Source organism: Oncorhynchus mykiss, chromosome 29 (assembly GCF_057628025.1).
Source record: "Oncorhynchus mykiss isolate SJ-2025 chromosome 29, ASM5762802v1, whole genome shotgun sequence".
In the NCBI taxonomy this organism is placed as follows: Eukaryota; Metazoa; Chordata; class Actinopteri; order Salmoniformes; family Salmonidae; genus Oncorhynchus; species Oncorhynchus mykiss.
Genome location: NC_143050.1, coordinates 39,874,485 through 39,893,366, shown reverse-complemented (window position 1 = coordinate 39,893,366; position 18,882 = coordinate 39,874,485). Strand labels below are relative to the sequence as shown.

The following is an 18,882-nucleotide window of genomic DNA, read 5'->3' as shown; positions in this document are numbered from 1 at the left end:
GTTTTTTTTTTTAATACATTTCCTGTCCGTAATGATCCACTCAGACAGCTAGGGGCATAAAAGATTTCTCATGGGAAGATCCCATAACCAATCTGGAACAAGTAGACTGCACTCCAAACAATGGCCAATATACAGCCACTTATGGGGAACTTTGAAAGCCATCCTGTTTAGATTTGCCAATTTAAGAGTTTTTGTAATGACAATTACACCAATCCATTTAGCCTCTAATGAAACATGTTCAATTTACTTTAAATAATGTAGTCCCATGTAAAAAAAGCTAATGTTTAAGTTCCTTGCTCAGAACATGAGAAAGCTGGTGGTTCTTTTAACATGAGTCTTCAATATTCCCAGGTAAGAAGTTTTAGGTTATAGGACTCTTATACTATTGGATGTTCTTATAGGCACTTTGTCAGTGTAACAGCATAGCTTCCTGGGCTCGAACCAGGAACACAGCCACCCTCGAAGCAGCGCTAGGGTTTCAAAGCGAGTGACGTGAACGATTGAATCACTATTAGCTCGAACTGTTGCAAATACCCTGAATGCAAGTGACAATTTCCCTAGTTTAATATTGCCTGCTAACATGAACTTTTAACTAGATATGCAGGTTTAAAAGTGTGTTTATAGGTATGATTGTGCTTATTTTCGCAAATGCGCTTTTATTAAATCATCCCGTTTGGCGAAGTTTGCTATCTTTGTTAGGAAGAAAGTCTTCAGTTTGCAACTGCTGCATATACCTTGACTGCGTTACACACACGTGACAATTTCCCTAGTTAAGAAATTCATGTTTGCAGGCAATAGTAACCAAATATTGATGTTAAATACTTGTATCGGTTTAAGGTTAGGTACACAAGTGCTTTTCACAAATACTTTTAAAATCACCCATTTGGTAAAGTAGGCTAAATTTCAATAATTTAAAAGGCAACGCAGGACACGCTGGAAATAACATTCACTAGTTAACTACATGGTTAAGATTTATAAAACAGGCGCGTTTAATGCTAGCTCTTTGCTGCAATCGCATCGGCCATGATCGGTGTCCAAAAATGCCGATTGTTATGAAAACTTAAGTCTGCCATTCCGATTAATCTGCCGACCTTTAATCCTGTTACCATTGTGTAGTTTGTCCATCCATTCCAGCAGACCTGTGACTTCACACATCAACATTCAGTTCTGTAGTTGTCATAGTAAAGGGCATCTGAAGAAATGCTTAAAAAAAAGCCACAGATCAGTTTGAGTTTATTTGAATTATCTTGAAAGCAATACATTTATTCAAATCAAACAGGGCAGGTACATCGTTTATTTATTTGTTGAGCCAATTTCACCTAAGTCACCGAGTGAAGGGTTTCTGTGTGATAACCAGAAACTTAAACTGAGCTCGCTGTGATTAACAGCATCTAATGGCTATAATAGTGGCAGCTGCATACACAAAGTCAGATGGCACCCTAGTCTTGGACCAGCAACTGAACAATCTGCTTTTTTTTAAGGTACTGCCACCTTTCATCTTCAGTCGTTCTTCAGCACCTGTCCCATCTAGCAACAAAGAGGAAGTTGGTGAGAATATTTTTTTTTTAAAAACCTGGCAACCCTTTAAAATGGGTCCCAATATCGGCGCCATAGTCACTCCAAGTACCCACTGTCCTGGGTCCTTGGCGTAGACGTAGCCCGGTTACTCTCCGCCCCTCATGACACAGGATCAACACATAGTCGGACTGCAACACCTCAAGGGGCAGATTTCAATGAGCCCAATATACATTTAGCCAGTGTATAACCAAATGAGGCAGACTTACAATGACCTGTGGCTCCATGTCAACCCCACACTGCCAGACTCTGAAAATAAAGATGTAACAGGTAAGTTTTAAGAGCAACATATCAAGGCAACAGCATACACATTAAGTAGTGGGTCCAAATACATTGATGCTAGTTCTTGAGTATTGCACCAAACGTGCGTGATTAATAGGTTAGGACACTCTGCCCTCCTGGTGAGGGTCTGGGTACCTGAGACTGTGCCGTACCTGCTTCCCACTAAAGCAGGCAGTCAAGTCATTGTGGGTCAGTTTGTCACGCAATTGGAGCCACAAGTACATCAAGAGGTCGGAAACACAATTAATACATGTGCTGAAAAACAAACCTAATAAAACATTGGTGCCTACATGGATTCTCCATTGAAAGAGCTTTAGTCCATTAGTAGGTTTAATCTATACCGAACCAATTTCACTTTCAGAGTTAAGTCAAGGAAATCAGGCTATGGTACTAAATCCAGTAGGCCCTAATCTGTAGATTTCACATGACAGGGAATAAATTTGTCACAGATAAAGGCTTGTGCAACAACCATTTACCTCAGGCATCACAACATCTCCTTCGCATAGAGTGTGGCCTGTTCGAAGTTGATGATATTGCAGGAACACGTAATCATACAAAGCATCATAAACATGCTCTGTGTATGTAAGCCATGGAAGAAACGGGACATTTCAGCTCACAGGAATTGTGTACAGATGATTACAACATAGGGCCATGGATTAGCGCTGAAACACGAGGTGAGACAGATGGCGGCACAACAGGCTTCAGGATCTCATCACGGAACCTCGAACACAATTACATGTTATCGACAGCAATTTGTATGTAGTTGCCCATATCGTAACACCACTGCCACCATAGGGCACTCTTTGTAACTTTGACATCAGCAAACTGCGCACCCACACAACCTGCCATCTAACCGGTACAGTTGAAACTGGGATACACCTGTGAAGGGCACACGCCAACTCCTCGCACACCAACTCCCCCAGCAAAGGTAAGCATAGTCAGGTCAAGACACCCAAGTGTCCTGAGACTGTTTGACAGTCCATGCAGAACTGAATGTTGAGCAAATCCAGTTTCAGCTGTCTGGGTAGCGGTCTCAGATCCTATAGGTGAAAATATGGAAGTCCTGACAAATTCTAAAATGTTGGGAGGCTGCTTATGGTAGAGAAATTAATATCCAAATCTGGCAACAGCTCTGGTTGACATTCCTGCAGTCGGCATGCTAATTGCGCTCCTTCAACATGAGAGATCTGTGACATTGTGTTGACAAAACGGCTTATTTTATTACCTGTGTAATGATCATGCTGTTTAATAAAGAAGCTTATGTCACATATCAGGTGGATGGATCATCTTGGAAAAGGAAAATGCTCACTAACAGGTATAAACAAGTTTGTGCAAAACATTTGAGAAATAAGGTTCTTGTGCGCATGGAAGATTTCTGCGAGCTTTTATTTCAGCTCATGAAACCAACCCGTTCATTTGCTCAGTGTAGCATTAACAGGGCTTGTGTGAATTTGTAACTATGTCTCTGCAGGTCTCAGATAATGTGGTATAGAGGTTATCCATCACAAGTTCAGCGTGGTGCATGGTTTCTCATCACAGACCTATTAAACATTTTCTTTTAAGACTTAAAAAGTTAAAATGCTATGGATGTTGCTTACCGTTCTGTGCACAGCATTCTTTCAGGGAGGAAAGGCGGCAATCATTCTGCTACTTCCAGGTTACATCTGCTAGGACACCAATATACCAATTTCTCATTGGCAGCTTCACATCTGAAGGACAACCAGAGAAAACTGAACGTTACATGTATGATATGAACCCCGGTCATTTACCCGCATTACATTTCATATACTGCTGCCAATGTTGGCGCTATGATCACTCCAAGTACCCACTGTTCTGGGTCCTTGGCGTAGACATAGCCCTGTCACTCTCCGCCCCTCATGACACAGGCTCAACACGTACAGTCGGACTGCAACACCTCAAGGGGCAGATTGCTAAGAGAACAATACATTTAGCCAGTGCGTAACCAAACTATGCAAGGACTTACCGTGGCTTGTGGCGCCTCATGACCCACTATAACCAGTAGGTCAGCACTGCTGCACCCCCAGACCATCCTTTATCTGAAAATAACAAGATGGTAACGGTTACAAAACAAACCAACAAATAGTCAGTGTAGATCTATTAAGTTAGTCCAAGTAGATCGCTGCTAGTGCAACAGCCCTCAAAGTCTGGACCTCAAAGCCAGTTCCACTGAGTTTTACTCTAAACCGGGGACTGATTTAAAACTGGGACCCAAGGTGGATGCAATTATCAGGTAGGACAGAACCCCAGCAGGCTCCAGACCTCAAAGGGTAGCGTTTTGGATTTTGCACCAACACAACTGATTAAAGTGATCAAAGCTTGATTAGTTAATTTAAGTCAGCTGTGCAGTGCTTCGACAAAAGCAAAACGTGCAGCCCTCTGGGTCAAGAGGACATTTTGGGAAACCCTGTCGTAGGGCAAGGGTTGAATGCCCCTGTTCTAAAGCATCAGTCATATCAAGCGCAAATGTGCTTGATTAATAGATCATAGACATGCCCTTTCCTCCCGGTGAGGGGGATGGATACCTGGGCCAATTAGGCCCGGTTCCATGCCCACTGAACAGGACAGCCGTAACATCATTGGTTAGTTTCAGTCTGCCCGCTCATTTTCACAGTGGCATTGCAAAGGGCAAGAACCACCAAGAAGTACCATTAGTAACTGGTCTTCTGAAAAGCAAGCCAATTAAACTGTTAGGGGTATGGAATATGGATTCTCCAATGAAATTGCTTTAGCCCAGAAGTAGGCTTAATCCATGTCGGGGAAACCAGAACCAAGCCTTATGAACCAGTATTTATTTGTAACCATGTCTCTGCAGGTCTCAGATTATGTGGTAGAGGTTATCCATCACAAGTTCAGCGTGGTGCATGATTTCTCATCACAGACCTATAACACATTTATTTTAAGACCTAAAGTTTAAATGCCATGGATGCTGCTTACCGCTGTTATGTGCACACTGCACAGCATTCTTTCAGGGAGGAAAGGCGGCAATCATTCTGCTACTTCCAGGTCACAGCCGCTAGGACACCAACCAGCGGTATACCAGTTTCGCATTGGCAGCTTCACATCCTAAGGACAACCAGAGAAAACGGAACGTTAAATGTATGATATGAACCCGTCATTTACCAGCATTACATTTCATACACTGTTGCCGCTATGATCACTCCAAGTACCCACTGTTCTGGGTCCTTGGCGTAGACATAGCCCTGTCGCTCTCCGCCCCTCATGACACAGGCTCAACACGTACAGTCGGACTGCAACACCTCAAGGGGCAGATTGCTAGGAGAACAAGACATTTAGCCAGTGCATAACCAATTGAGGCAAGGACTTACCGTGGCTTGTGGCGTCACGTCATGACCCACTAACCAGTAAGTCAGCAAGCAGTGCTGCACCCCCAGACCACCCTTTATCTGAAATTAACAGGATGGTAAAAGTTAAGGAAACAGAGCAAAGTAAAAAAAATAAAAAAATTTAAAAAAAAGCCAACAAATAGTCAAAGTGTAGATATAATAAGTAGTTAGTCCAAGTAGGTAGTTAGTCTGGACCTCAAAGCCAGTTCCACTGAGTTGGTTTCCTCTAAATCACTGGGACCCCAGGCGGGTGCAATTATCAGGTAGAGCAGAACACCAGCAGGCTCCAGACCTTGAAGGGTATCGTTTTGGTTTTTGCACCAACAACTGATTGAAATTATTAAAGCTTGATGATTAGTTGATTATTTAAAATCAGCTGTGTAGTGCTTAGACAAAACCCAAAATGTGCACCCCTTGGGGTCAACCAGACATTTTGGGGAAACCCTGTCCTATAGCAAGTGTTCAATACACCTGTTCTAAAGCATCAGTCACACCAAGATCAAATGTGCTCGATTAATAGGTCATATCCCCCTCACCGAGAGGACAGGATATGATACCTGGGCATATCAGGCTGGTTCTATATGCCCACTGAGGGCAGCCGTGCCATCATTGGTTCGTTTGTCTGCCCGCTCATTGTAAGTGGCATTGTAGACCGTTACATCACAAAGGGAAAGAACCACCAAGAAGGACCACTGGTAAAACTGGTCTTCTGAGAAACAAGCCCATTAAACTGTTAGTAGGGGCCTATATGGATTTGCCATAAAAATAGCTTTAGCCCAGAAGTAGGCTTAATCCATGTCAGGGAAACCAGAACCAAGCATTCACAACCCAGCCTTATGAACCAGTATTTATTTGTAACCATGTCTGTGCAGGTCTCAGATAATGTGGTAGAGGTTATCCATCACAAGTTCAGCGTGGTGCATGATTTCTCATCACAGACCAATTACACAACTTTTTAAAGACTGGACAGAGTTCCAAATGCCACCTGGTGTAGCTTACCACTATATTCTTTCAGGGAGAAAAGGCAGGCCTTACTGCTACGTTCATGTGCCATCTGCTTGGACAGTGACACCAATAGGTCATGGTGGCATCTAATGTTCCTCATTGTACTCTTCACCTCGGAGACTATAAAAGAGACAACAGGACATTAATGATTCTTAACACTTAAAAAAGAGCAACTGCCACAAATAAATTCACGATCTCCAGCACTAAAACAGTCGACATGTGAAAACGGCAGCTAGGTTTTAGCAGATGACAAAGGTAAAAAAAATAAAAAAGTCTAGACTGATTTTCAAACACTGATATTCGCAGGTCATCATGGGGAGGAAGAAAATACACTCCCTCTGGTTAAAATCTACTCACATATATAATAAACAGCTTCTTACTTCTAAGCCTACCGTGATGTTAGAAGCATTTAGGACCTTTATCTTTTAACCACAGAAACGTAACGTTTTCGCATATGTAGACACTGGTTTGGTGCTGGAGATAATGAATGAGGTTGAAAAGTGGAGGAGTTGCCCTTTAGTAGTTTACATGTACACCTACATAAAATGTAGAGACACAAAATATGTGCGCGCCCACGTGGCCGCCGCAATCGAATAGACGGAAACGCCACAATCGAAGAGCCTGCAACGCCTCTAATTAACAAGAGGACATTTTAAAGAAAATGCATAAAAAGCATGCATATCCCGCTAGACATTAAACGTATAGGACGTGAGTGATTGGCAGTCAGTGAGCTACTTTTGTTAGTCTGACATTGGCTGTTGGCAATTGCGGCTAAGTAAGTTACATGCGTTAATTGAATCAGCAACATGTTACTTCGAATATTTCTCAGGACGTTCCCGAAACATCGTTGCCAACCGTATCAGAAACGGTCTGTACAGTAGTACGGAACCACGTGCGAATGGTTACAACTCAATTTTAGAGTGGAAATAAAAATAAATACACACACACGCTGCTGCACTAGACAACAAGTACTCAAATACTCATGTATTACAGTAGGTTGGCCTGAAACTAAAACACGTAAACCAAAATGTGCTACTCACCATGCTTCTGAGTGAGAACAAGAGAACGAAAAACGGGGTGGTGTCTATTTATAAGGATCACCTACGGAATCTTTGAAGGACAATTTAAGGCAAGCAAAATATGCATTCGAGTGGTTTCATTCAATCGCATACAGGTCGACTAGCTAGGTTTCCGTCCAATTGGCGGCAGATTTAAGTGAAAACAGCAGAATAAGCAAAAAGTAAATATGCGCCTTTCCACACCAGTGGGGTTTCAACCAAATGTACTTTTTGCGGATCAAAATCAGTGAGCTAAAAAAAAGCTTATAGTTCAATATGTTTCCATCGCATTTTCAACTCTACCGATAGTTTTTTCACTAAAACTGTTGCATTAATTAAATAGCAAATATGCCTACTCTGGCCTTGTCATGTGCACTCTAGCCCAACGTTTCCCATAGTCGGTCCTGGGCCCCCAGGTGAATGTTTGGTGTTTTTCCCTAGCACTACACAGCTGATTCAATTTACCAACGCATCAATCTTTGATTGTTTGAATCCGCTTTGCAGTGCTTGGGCAAAAAACAAAACGTGCACACAGGGGAGGGGAGCCCCAGGACCGACTTTGGGAAACCCTGCTCTAACCAACAGGTCACAGTGCTGATAGGCTGTTGACGCTGTGGCCCCAATGTATTTATTTTTTTAGGAACTGTCTGGGTCTCAACCTACTTTCGAGAGTCAGCATAATAGAATACACAAGGTGCAATTTCGAAATTTGGTTGCGCATCAGCAGCCGCTAAATGTATTTAGATTGGTAAATTAGTCTAGAGGCCAGCTATCTAAACTTGTAGTAAGCGTGGTCGAATTACCGACCAGGGTGTGGCCCATTGATCGCAAACTGTTTTTAATTATAGAATTGTAGGAAATTACCGGTAAAACTGCAATTCTTTCTATCCTCTCCATGGCGAAATGAGTAGAATTGCAGCAAACTTGCTTTAAAATGGCAACATTTTCTCTACCTCCCATGGCAAAATTGTAGGAATTATTTTCTCTTCGCTGGCACGAGGGGGGCTATAAAATGTTTTGCTCACAGAGGGGAGGGCAGGGGTGGGGTACGCAGAGCCACTGCAGCCCCCATGATGAGTTCAGTTTTTTTGTGGCCCCCACCCCCACTAAAGTTTCACATTCCTGATCTACATGAGATTATGGATAAGAGAAAGAATATTTGTGTTTGTCAAACGGCAGTCAAGCATCAATCATGTCACCAGAATAAGACCCACAATATTTATTGGAAAGGAGCATCAATATCACAGTGCACCTTCACCATCCGGTGAAGTTCATCATTATTTACAATATTTAATCTGTAGCCTAATAAAACTTAATAGTCTTGCGAGTCGTAGTGGGAGAAACACACACCATATTATCACCACTCCAAATTTACTACGATAGGAGGGTTATCATTTCAATATTTGCGCATAAAGGTGTTTCCACTGCCATTACACATAATTAACTTTAGACGCAAAAAGATCCCACCATGTTCAACAAACAAATGATCTGTCCTCATAAAATTCTACTTACATTTCCTGTTTCCAAAACAGCTGTCCTGGTTTTTAAATACGACAGGACTTAACTCACATAAAAACTGGATGGAAACATGGTTTAAGTTGATCAAAAATAGAAGCTACGATGAAGACATCTGATATGTTGATTGCTATACAGTGGGTGCAATAACCCTTCCACTGGAGTCACCATGATCACTCTGCTTGGTGTAAGTTTCATGTTTTCATATGTAATAATAAACATGCCATAGCTATACATTTTATTGGCACAAGAATTAGATGAATTTAGTCATTGCCAAAGTAATAGTTTTTTTTTGCACTAGTTGGACATGACTTGTACACTAAGATTTTAGCCCAGTATTAAAATCCACTAAGTGTGCGTGTAGAAAAATACATACAAAAGAGACCAAACAAATTTTGTGAAAATAAAGTTTGCTTGATATATAGAATGAGTGTAGTGCAATCATGTCATTTGATACAGAAATGCTATTTTTTTCATTGAATTTGACCAGACAATGAAAAACAAGCTGAGATTTAGCAATATTATGGAAACATGCTGATCAAACCTGGATCAGTTGATGATGGAACAAACATTGGAATTACACATTTTGTACACCAGTTTCTCCAGATACATCTAGAAAAAGAGCAACAATTCTGTACAAATTCACCAAATCTGTTGCTGAAACATGATGCTTCAGAGTATTCAGAGTATTTTAGCAGTAATGTCCATGTCCTTGTTCAAATACTGAAAATGAATCCTCTATCTTCTCTTCTTTGTCATAAATCCATAATCTGATATCCATATGTTGGGGCAAACTAAGAAGTGGAACACTTGCCTCCAGATACTACTCTCTTAGCCAAAAGGTAAAGATTTCACCTATCCTGTTACTTCAGATCAGGTTTTACTTCAAGGGAGTAAAGAAGAATGCATTTTCAAAGAACTCAAACAGGGGCCCTTCATTCCCACTTGTTGCCGCTCACTAGGAGCTTGTTGTGAGGCCCGCTGCTGATCGACCCTGCAGCAGCTCCATCTGTCTCCTCTTGTCCTTGGCTCGGTTGATGGTCATCTTGAACAGGCGGCAGTACAACTCCATAGCGGCTGGTGTGTCGTCATTCCCAGGCACCGGGTAAGTCACCAGGCTGGGGTTGCAGTTAGAGTCCACCAGCCCCACTGTGGGTATATTCATCTTGGCCGCATCGCGGACCCCCATGTGCTGCTGGAAGACGTTGTTGAGCGTTGAGAAGAAGACTATGAGGTCAGGCAGCCGAACCCCCGGGCCATACTGGATGGGTGCATTGGTGAGCAGGCCGCCCTGCCAGTAGCGTGTGTGGGCATATTCTCCGCAGTCTTGCGCCGTGCTCTCCACCAGGTGACCAAACTGGCGGCGGCGTGAGACGAAGAGGATGACACTGCCACGGTAGGCGATGTGGGCGGTAAAGTTTAGGGCGCTCTGGAGGTGCTCCACTGTCTGGTCTAGGTCGATGATGTCTTGGTCCAGACGACTGCCGAATAGGTAGGGCTCCATCAGCCTACAAGAGAGGGAGGGAGAAAGAGTGGGAGCAAAGGAGAGAGAGAAACCAGAGATTGTTTGTGTGAGAACGTCAGTCTGTTTATACTTACATGTTGTCTCTAATATCTGAAAGCTGACAAACATTTTGTCCAATGGAGATTTTTTATTCTACTTGTCTGATCCAAGATGGTAGATCAGTCATAAGTCTAATGTGAAGCACAATGTCAAGTTGACAAAAAATCATAGTGCAACTGTTAGATGAAATATGGAAATCATATTCAACACACCTGTGTCTGCAGCCTTTCTTGTGGCCGAGGTGAACTCTGGCATCGAATAGATCTTTCAAGGAGAACAGTTCTGACAAGCGGAAGAAATCTGGCATTTCAAGGGGAAGGTTCAGGATCTTGTCAGTGACATCTACAAAAAAAAAAGAGAGAAGAGATCTCCTTGTGATGGTGAAGTAGAGAATGTTTGTGAATGAGTGTGAAACTTAATATCTATACCTATAACTACTGTAAGACAGCTAAATGTACATGTCACTGACAACTGCCTACTTGTGCTGTCAGTTTGCAAGGGGAGTGTTTTGACGGCCACAGCAGTCGCACAGAGCGGTCCACTACAGGAATATCCGGCTGCAACAAGCCAGGGGTGATGGAGCCCGCACAAACCTAAGGAACACACCGGCATAAAGTTAGCTAGCAGTCATAAAATTACGACAGTAGCTAAACTACAACATATAAGCGATTACATTGTAACGCTGACCATCCCACTTGATTTGAATGTGTGACGTAGAGGGCTGCATTCCGATGGACCTGACAGAGATCATTGCGGTGCGCCAGGAGCGGGCAGTCAGATGACTTTGACATTAAAATATTTATTGTCCCGCAGATTATTTGAAAATGTTTGTCTTGCTGCTTTGCATGCATTATTTTAAGCCTACCTATTGTATTAAAAGCACTTTTTTGTTATTGCATTATTCAAACACTCAGAATTTACTGGTTCAACTTCAGTAGCCTACCTCTCCTCTATAGTTGGTCAGTTCAAGTGTGCCTAGTATGTCTGGTCTCATTTCAATAGAATAGGCTGCCTACATGGGCGGAGAATCAAGTGGCAGTTAAATATGAAATTAACTACATATGATTAGACTTGTTTACTACAGTGCCTGTAAATAAATATTGATAACAGAAAGTGTAGGGAGCTCAACCAACATCAGTCAAGGTGCAGTAAAAAAAGGCAGACCACGCGCATTGATTAGGCTACAATGGTGAGCAAGTGTTTTCATTTTCAATAAGTATTAATTACACCTCTGCCTGCCACTCGTCCTCCTAAAAATTTAGGCTACAGTGCATCCAGAAGTATTAGAACCCTTGATTTTTTCCACATTTTGTTACAGCCTTGTTCTAAAATTGATTAAATTGTTTTCTCCCCTCAATCTACACACAATGGCCCATAATGACAAAGCAAACACAGGTTCTTAGCAAGTTGCCCTAAATCTTGTGAGATGCTAATTGTTAGCCGCTAACAGCTAGCAAATAAAATGTACTGAGTAAGCGCAAACTTAGCTAGCTAATACAGCCTGATAATACCAGTGATGGTGTAGACCTAAATCTGCATGTTGTTTGTGCAACAGTATCTTCTAAATCAAAGAGTAATATGCAAAGCAAGAATATGTTGGCTACATTAAGTAGCTAAGAGAAAACATGCAATGTAGCCAAAGCTTATATGGTCCCCTAGGAAACACTTATCAACACTTTAGTTCCTACCATGTCACAATAACTTCTCCCTGGCATTTTAATTAATTGTCATCTCAAACACTGTATTTAAAGTGTTCACTATTATAACAGTAGAATTAGAATAGTCATTCTATTTCCATGATTCCAACAGTTTTGCTCTAATTCGTAAGTCAAATCACAATTGCAACAGTCGGTTAAAAATAAGTCCTTGATTATTTGTCCATATCGTGGAGCGCTACGTGGCAGTGTGGAAATTCTCTCAATTGAGTAGAAATACTTTCAAGTACTACTTAAGTCTGTTTTTTTTTTTGTATCTGCACTTTCCTATTTTTGACAACTTTTACTAAACTACATTCCTAAAGATAAGTGTACTTTTTACTCCAAACATTTTCCCTGACACCTAAAAGTACTTGTTACATTTTGAATGCTCAGCAGGACAGGAAAATTGTCCAATTCACATAATTTGTTTGTGGAATTGAACAGTGTAAAACACTCAGAAAGAAGACTCACTGAAATCACTTAAATTGTATGTGTTGCCACTCTAGGATCACTCACTACTCAAAGCAAATGTAGAACTTTTATTATTCAAAAACAAAAAATATAATCCAATTTTTTTAAATACCGTGATATATTTGGGCCATATTACCCAGTCCTACTGAGGAGTGGCTTCCATCTGGCCACTCTACCATAAAGGCCTGATTGGTGGAGTGCTGCAGTGATGGTTGTCCTTCAGGAAGGCCCTTCTCCCCCGAATGGTCAGTTTAGCGGGGCGGCCAGCTCTAGGAAGTGTCTTGGGGGGGGGGGGGGGGTTCTAAACTTCTTCCATTTAAGAATGATGGAGGCCACTGTGTTCTAGGGGACCTTCAATGCTGCAGAAATATTTTGGTACCCTTCCGCAGATCTGTGCATCAACACAATCCTGTCTCTACGCTCTACGGACAATTCCTTCGACCTCATGGCTTGGTTTGCTCTGGCATTCACTGTCAACTGTGGGACCTTATATAGACAGGTGTGTGCATTTCCAAATCATGTCCAATCAATTTAATTTACCACAGGTGACTCCAATCAAGTTGTAGAAACATCAAGGATGATCAATGGAAACAGGATGTACCAGAGCTCAATTTCGAGTCTTATTGCAAAGGGTCTGAATACCTATGTAAATAATGTATCTGTAATTTTGGGGTAAATTGTGTATAGATTGAGGAGAAAAAAAGAGAATGTAATCAATTGTACAATAAGGCTGTCATGTAATAAAATGTGGAAAAGGGGAAGGAGTCTGAATATTTTCCCAAATTTAAATTATATCTTATTTGCAAAACGTAGCAAGTGTTGCTGTCATCATTCTTGTTGCTTTAAGTTCAGTAGCCATACGTGAGAGTTTAGGTGCGTGTGTGGTCTCAATTAAATAGAGAAAGATATAGCCTATGCATGGGCGGAGAAGCACGGGGCAGTCATCTTTCCAAGGAAATGTACTTCCTAAATACGATTAGGCTATAGTTTACTCCGTCTGAAAATGTTTTGCTCTTCAAACTACATCTTGCATATTGGCTGATATAAACTCAGCAAAAAAATAAACGTTCTCTCACTGTCAACTGCGTTTATTTTCAGCAAACTTAACATGTGTAAATATTTGTATGAACATAACAAGATTCAACAACTGAGACATAAACTGAACAAGTTCCACAGACATGGGACTAACAGAAATTGAATGTGTCCCTGAACAAAGGTAACAGTCTGGTGTGGCCACCAGCTGCATTAAGTACTGCAGTGCATCTCCTCCTCATGGACTGCACAAGATTTGCAAGTTCTTGCTGTGAGATGTTACCCCACTCTTCCACCAAGGCACCTGCAAGTTCCCGGACATTTCTGTTGGGAATGGCCCTAGCCCTCACTCAATGGGATTGAGATCTGGGTTCTTCGCTGGCCATGGCAGAACACTGACATTCCGGTCTTGCAGGAAATCACGTACAGAACGAGCAGTATGGCTGAGCCTGCAGGAAGGGTACCAGATGAGGGAGGAGGATGTCTTCCCTGTAACGCACAGTGTTGAGATTGCCTGCAATGACAACAAGCTCAGTCCGATGATGCTGTGACACGCCGTCCCAGACCATGACGGACCCTCCACCTCCAAATCGATGGAGGGAGAGTACAGGCCTCGGTGTAACGCTCATTCCTTCGACGATAAACATGAATCTGACCATCACCCTTGGTGAGACAAAACCGTGACTCGTTAGTGAAGAGCACTTTTTGCCAGTCCTGTCTGGTCCAGCGACGGTGGGTTTGTGCCCATAGGCGACGTTGTTGCCGGTGATGTCTGGTGAGGACCTGCCTTTACAACAGGCTTACAAGCCCACAGTCCAGCCTCTCTCAGGCTATTGTGGACAGTCTGAGCACTGATGGAGAGATTGTGCATTCCTGGTGTAACTCGGGCAGTTGTTGTTGCCATCCTGTACCTGTCCCGCAGGTGTGATGTTCGGATGTACTGATCCTGTGCAGGTGTTGTTACACGTGGTCTGCCACTTTGAGGACGATCAATCCTGTCTCCATGTAGCTCTGTCTTAGGCGTCTCACAGTACGGACATTGCAATTTATTGCCCTGGCCACATCTTTAGTCCTCATGCCTCCTTGCAGCATGCCTAAGGCATGTTCATGCAGATGAGCAGGGACCCTGGGAATCTTTCTTTTGGTGTTTTCAGAGTCAGTAGAAAGGCCTCTTTAGTGTCCTAGGTTTTCATAACTGTGACCTTAATTGCCTATCGTCTGTAAGCTCTTAGTGTCTTAACGACAGTTCCACAGGTGCATGCTCATTAATTGTTTATGGTTCATTAAACAAGCATGGGAAACAATGATTAAACCCTTTACAATGAAGGAGTTATCTGGATTTTTATGAGTTATCTTTGAAAGAAAGGGTCCTGAAAAAGGGACGTTTATTTATTTTTTTGAGTTTGTGTGCAGACAGAGCTCCCTGCCATCCAGGACCTCTACATCAAGCGGTGTGAAAAGTACGCCTGGAAAACTGTCAAAGACCCCAAGCCATAGACTATTTTCTCTACTGCAGCATGGCAAGAGGTACCGGTGCATCAAGTCTGACACCAAAATGCTACTGAATAGCTTCTATCCCCAAGCAATACAACTGATAAATAGCTATAAGAAAAGAGCTGCACGGACTCTTTGCCATGTATCTTTATTGGCCTTTTATTTCAATATTTGCGCTGTCTCTATGCACACTCACAGGGCCCTACACACTCACTGTCACTCCAACACTCACTGCATAATTTGCTCACTCACACATAATATGCACGTACATTTATACTGACTCTACACACCCACTCACATACAAGCTGCTGCTACTGTTCTTATATCCATCACTCCATCACAGTATCCCTACACATGTAAATATGGTATTGGAACTGACTTTTTAAATATTTCCTGTATATTGTATGCTTGCTTACTTACTTGCTTTGTGTATTTCATATTTTCTATTCCTCGTCTTTTTTTCTAGTAATACATTGTTATTGATTATTGGATTGTTGTGTTTTGAGATTGCAATTAAGTCATTTCACCGTACTTGTGCATGTCAAATACTAGTATACTGTAGCCCAGTAATACAGATAGCCTAAAATAATGGGCCACCTGAGAATCTCGGGTAATTTAACCAATTTCTTAAATTATTTTTGCGCATTTGTTACTGCCTGTAGGGTGTAAAATTGTTGGGACTGGGTCGGGTTTTGGACAATCCTTGCGGTAGTGGGTGGGAGTCGAACAGAAAGCCAGAGGAGAGGAAGCGAGACAAAGAAATCAGGCCCACGCCTATTTTCTTTAGAAGCATAACCAACGTACATACATGTATTGTATAATGTAAATAAACTGTACCTTTGGTTAAAAACTCCGGCTGCCCTGCTTGATTCGGCTCTGTACCCTCCCACTGAAGGTCAAATAAAAATGTGACTGAGTAGTTGTAGTCCATTGGATGTTTCGTGCGCGCTAGATCAAGCGACAATCATTTCTATTGGACCACAACTCCCACGAACACTCATTCATTTGAATAAACACTTTATTGAAATGTGTTACAAAATCAATGTACAGGTAACTTCCACAATTGTTTAAACTTATTTTACCTTTACTTAACTAGGCAGGTCAGTTAAGAACAAATTCTTATTTTCAATGGCCTAGGAACAGTGGATTAACTGCCTGTTCAGGGGCAGAACGACAGATTTGTACCTTGTCAGCTCAGGGATTTGAACTTCCAACGCTCTAACCACTAGGCTACCTTGCCGCCACCACTTCCAAAAATAATGGAAACACCTACATAAAGCATCTTAAATTGCGCGAAGGGCCACCACGAGCCGCCAGAACAGCATCAATTCCAGTGTTTTACTTGCTATATTGTATTTACTTTGCCACCATGGCCTTTTTGCCTTTACCTCCCTTATCTCACCTCATTTGCTCACATCATATATAGACTTGTTTATAATGTATTATTGACTGTATGTTTGTTTTACTCCATGTGTAACTCTGTGTCGTTGTATGTGTCGAACTGCTTTGCTTTATCTTGGCCAGGTCGCAATTGTAAATGAGAACGTGTTCTCAACTTGCCTACATGGTTAAATAAAGGTGAAATAAAAAATAAATAAATAAAATCAATGCGCATTGGCGTATATTCTACAAGTGTTTTGAACTCCATTTGTGAGATGTGCAGTAGCGGTGCCTGTGTAAAATCACTGGGGAAGTCAAGCTAGTAAAAAATACATATTACAAGTTAGTTTGTGATAATTGTGTTGTTTGCATTCCTTCTTAAGCCACGGGAGACAACAAAAAGACAACTGTCACACAGTGGCGGAATACATTGAATGACACAAACCTTTGTTTAATCACATAACAGGAGAGCAATCTGTCAGGTGAAGTCCAAAAAACAAATATTGCATGTAAAAACAGTTAGACCTACAGCGTGATCAAACAAGTTAATGTTTTAACCGTTTCCTAAACAACCATACTGAACAAAAACATAAACGCAACATGTAAAGTGTTGATTTCATGAGCTGAAATAAAAGATCCCAGAAATTTCTCTCAAATGTTGTGCACAAATATGTTTACATCCCTGTTGGTGAGCATTTCCCCTTTGCCAAGATAATCCATCCACCTGACAGGTGTGGGATATCAAGAAGCTGATTAAACAGCATGATCATTACACAGGTGCACCTTGTGCTGGGGACAATAAAAGGCCACTTGAAAATGTGCAGTTTTGCCACACAACACAATAGCACAGATGTCTCAAGTTTTGCTATTGGCATGCTGACTGCACAAATGTCCACCAGAGCTGTTGTCAGAAAATGTAATGTTAATTTCTCTACCATAAGCTGCCTCCAACGTGGTTTACAAAAATGTGGTAATACTTTCAACCGGCCTTACATCCGCAGACCACGTGTAACCACGCCAGCCCAGGACCTCCACATCCAACTTCTTCACCTACGGGATGTCTGAGACCAGCCACTCGGACAGCTGATGAAACTGATGAGTATTTCTGTCAGTAATAAAGCCCTTTTTTGAAGAAAAACTCATTCTGATTGGCTGGGCCTGGCTTCCCCAGTGGGTGGGGGCCTATGCCCTCCCAGGCCCACCCATGGGTGTGCCCCTGCCCAGTCATGTGAAATCCATAGATTAGGGCCTAATTTATTTATTTCAATTGACTGACAACAAAGTCAGTCAATATGAACTGTAAATATATTTTTGAACTGTAAATAATAATATATTTAAATGTATAAAATCATTGAAATTGTTGCATGTTGCATTTAGATTTTTGTTCAGTATAGAACCAGAGTTACCAGCAAGTCAGCACAAAGACAACAGGAGCACTGCCTCCGCTATTCCAGCATCATTTCATCATCATCAAATCAACTAGGCTATATATAATTAGCTTAATAACGTGAAAACAAACTTAAAGATACCAAAAATAATTTAGTCCAATTATTGTTGCTAAATATCATGTGGCTGTCCACGGTAATGAATTGTTTCGTGCTCAAGTAATAAAAAACAAAAACAAGTTGACTTTTATTACATTTTTTACTTCACCTTTATTTAACCAGGTAGGCTAGTTGAGAACAAGTTCTAATTTACAACTGCGACCTGGCCAAGATAAAGCACAGCAGTTCGACACATACAACAACACAGTTACACATGGAATAAACAAACATACGAGTATGAAGCGATGGCCAGCCAACAATAGCGTACAGGTCGCAGTGATGGGTGATATATGGGGCTTTGGTGACAAAACATCCAATTTGTTGAGTAGAGTGTTGGAGGCTATTTTATAGATGACATCGCCAAAGTCAAGGATCAGTAGGATGGTCAGTTTTACGAGGGTATGTTTGGCAGCATGAATGAAGGATGCTATGTTGCGAAATAGGAAGCCGACTCACTCTACTTCTAGACTAGTTGAACGCCAATGCCATCCTCCTCTTTCATGTTGGCAAAACGGTCTATGGCTCTGTCATACAGTACACTTTTAGTTTTTGTTGTCATAGGCTACGAAGCTAAAATTCTTGCTAGCCTAACTTCTTCGCATGGGCAATTATTATTCAGCTATGTTAACTAGCTAGTTATGTGAGTCTACATCTATGCTACATATAGAACTTCAATCGTCTCAAGCCAATATTAATCCATGGTTAAATCAGAATCGCCATCATAATCATTTTCCTGTACAGATAATTAAGTCAAAACCTCAAAACCACAAGTCCAAATCCACATCTCCATCGATGGCTTAGAAAAGGGTTGATTTAGCAAGCTAGCTACTGCAGGACATCAACACAAGCAGACCAGAAACAGACACGTTTTTGACGGATGTGATTTGATTGTTGTGAAGC

General features: G+C 41.7%; 1 protein-coding gene, 1 long non-coding RNA gene and 3 other non-coding genes across 9 annotated transcripts; all 5 read right to left on the bottom strand.

Moving 5' to 3' along the window:
* Window positions 1-1,216: 1,216 nt before the first annotated feature.
* On the bottom strand, window positions 1,217-7,888 carry LOC110509588 (uncharacterized). 4 transcript variants are annotated; one of them, XR_016493382.1, is made up of 8 exons: window positions 7,268-7,888; window positions 6,258-6,347; window positions 5,205-5,282; window positions 4,813-4,941; window positions 3,842-3,914; window positions 3,456-3,566; window positions 1,785-1,824; window positions 1,217-1,527 (listed from the first exon to the last, which is right to left on the bottom strand). It is a non-coding gene; the product is annotated as an uncharacterized LOC110509588 (long non-coding RNA). The 4 variants fall into 4 exon arrangements; XR_016493381.1 differs by having other exon boundaries at window positions 6,222-6,347; window positions 7,268-7,886; XR_016493384.1 differs by having other exon boundaries at window positions 3,456-3,587; window positions 7,268-7,864.
* On the bottom strand, window positions 1,599-1,728 carry LOC118945696 (small nucleolar RNA SNORA17). Its single transcript, XR_005040811.1, has one exon. It is a non-coding gene; the product is annotated as a small nucleolar RNA SNORA17 (small nucleolar RNA).
* Window positions 3,654-3,785, bottom strand: LOC118945695 (small nucleolar RNA SNORA17). The gene has a single exon (XR_005040810.1). It is a non-coding gene; the product is annotated as a small nucleolar RNA SNORA17 (small nucleolar RNA).
* LOC118945698 (small nucleolar RNA SNORA17) lies at window positions 5,017-5,148 on the bottom strand. The gene has a single exon (XR_005040813.1). It is a non-coding gene; the product is annotated as a small nucleolar RNA SNORA17 (small nucleolar RNA).
* A 601-nt stretch (window positions 7,889-8,489) lies between the features above and the next one.
* On the bottom strand, window positions 8,490-12,013 carry LOC110509589 (small ribosomal subunit protein uS2m). Of its 2 annotated transcripts, none has more exons than XM_090227179.1 (4): window positions 11,038-12,013; window positions 10,844-10,957; window positions 10,577-10,706; window positions 8,490-10,308 (listed from the first exon to the last, which is right to left on the bottom strand). In XM_090227179.1, exons 1-4 carry the CDS (start codon window positions 11,213-11,215, stop codon window positions 9,759-9,761), a joined length of 972 nt encoding a protein of 323 aa, XP_090083305.1. In that variant the 5' UTR covers window positions 11,216-12,013; the 3' UTR covers window positions 8,490-9,758. The 2 variants fall into 2 exon arrangements, with proteins under 2 accessions (XP_090083305.1, XP_090083306.1); XM_090227180.1 differs by having other exon boundaries at window positions 11,052-12,013.
* Between the last annotated feature and the right edge of the window lie 6,869 nt (window positions 12,014-18,882).

What these genes read in the sequence shown, in the direction of transcription:
- LOC110509589 (XM_090227179.1), bottom strand. Translation starts at nt 11,215, where the DNA reads ATGCATGCAAAGCAGCAAGACAAACATTTTCAAATAATCTGCGGGACA. An exon ending in CTTGCAAACTGACAGCACAA is followed by an intron (nt 10,707 to 10,843) that starts GTAGGCAGTTGT and finishes TTTTTTTTGTAG; the next exon opens with ATGTCACTGACAAGATCCTG. An exon ending in AAGAAAGGCTGCAGACACAG is followed by an intron (nt 10,309 to 10,576) that starts GTGTGTTGAATA and finishes CCTCTCTTGTAG; the next exon opens with GCTGATGGAGCCCTACCTAT.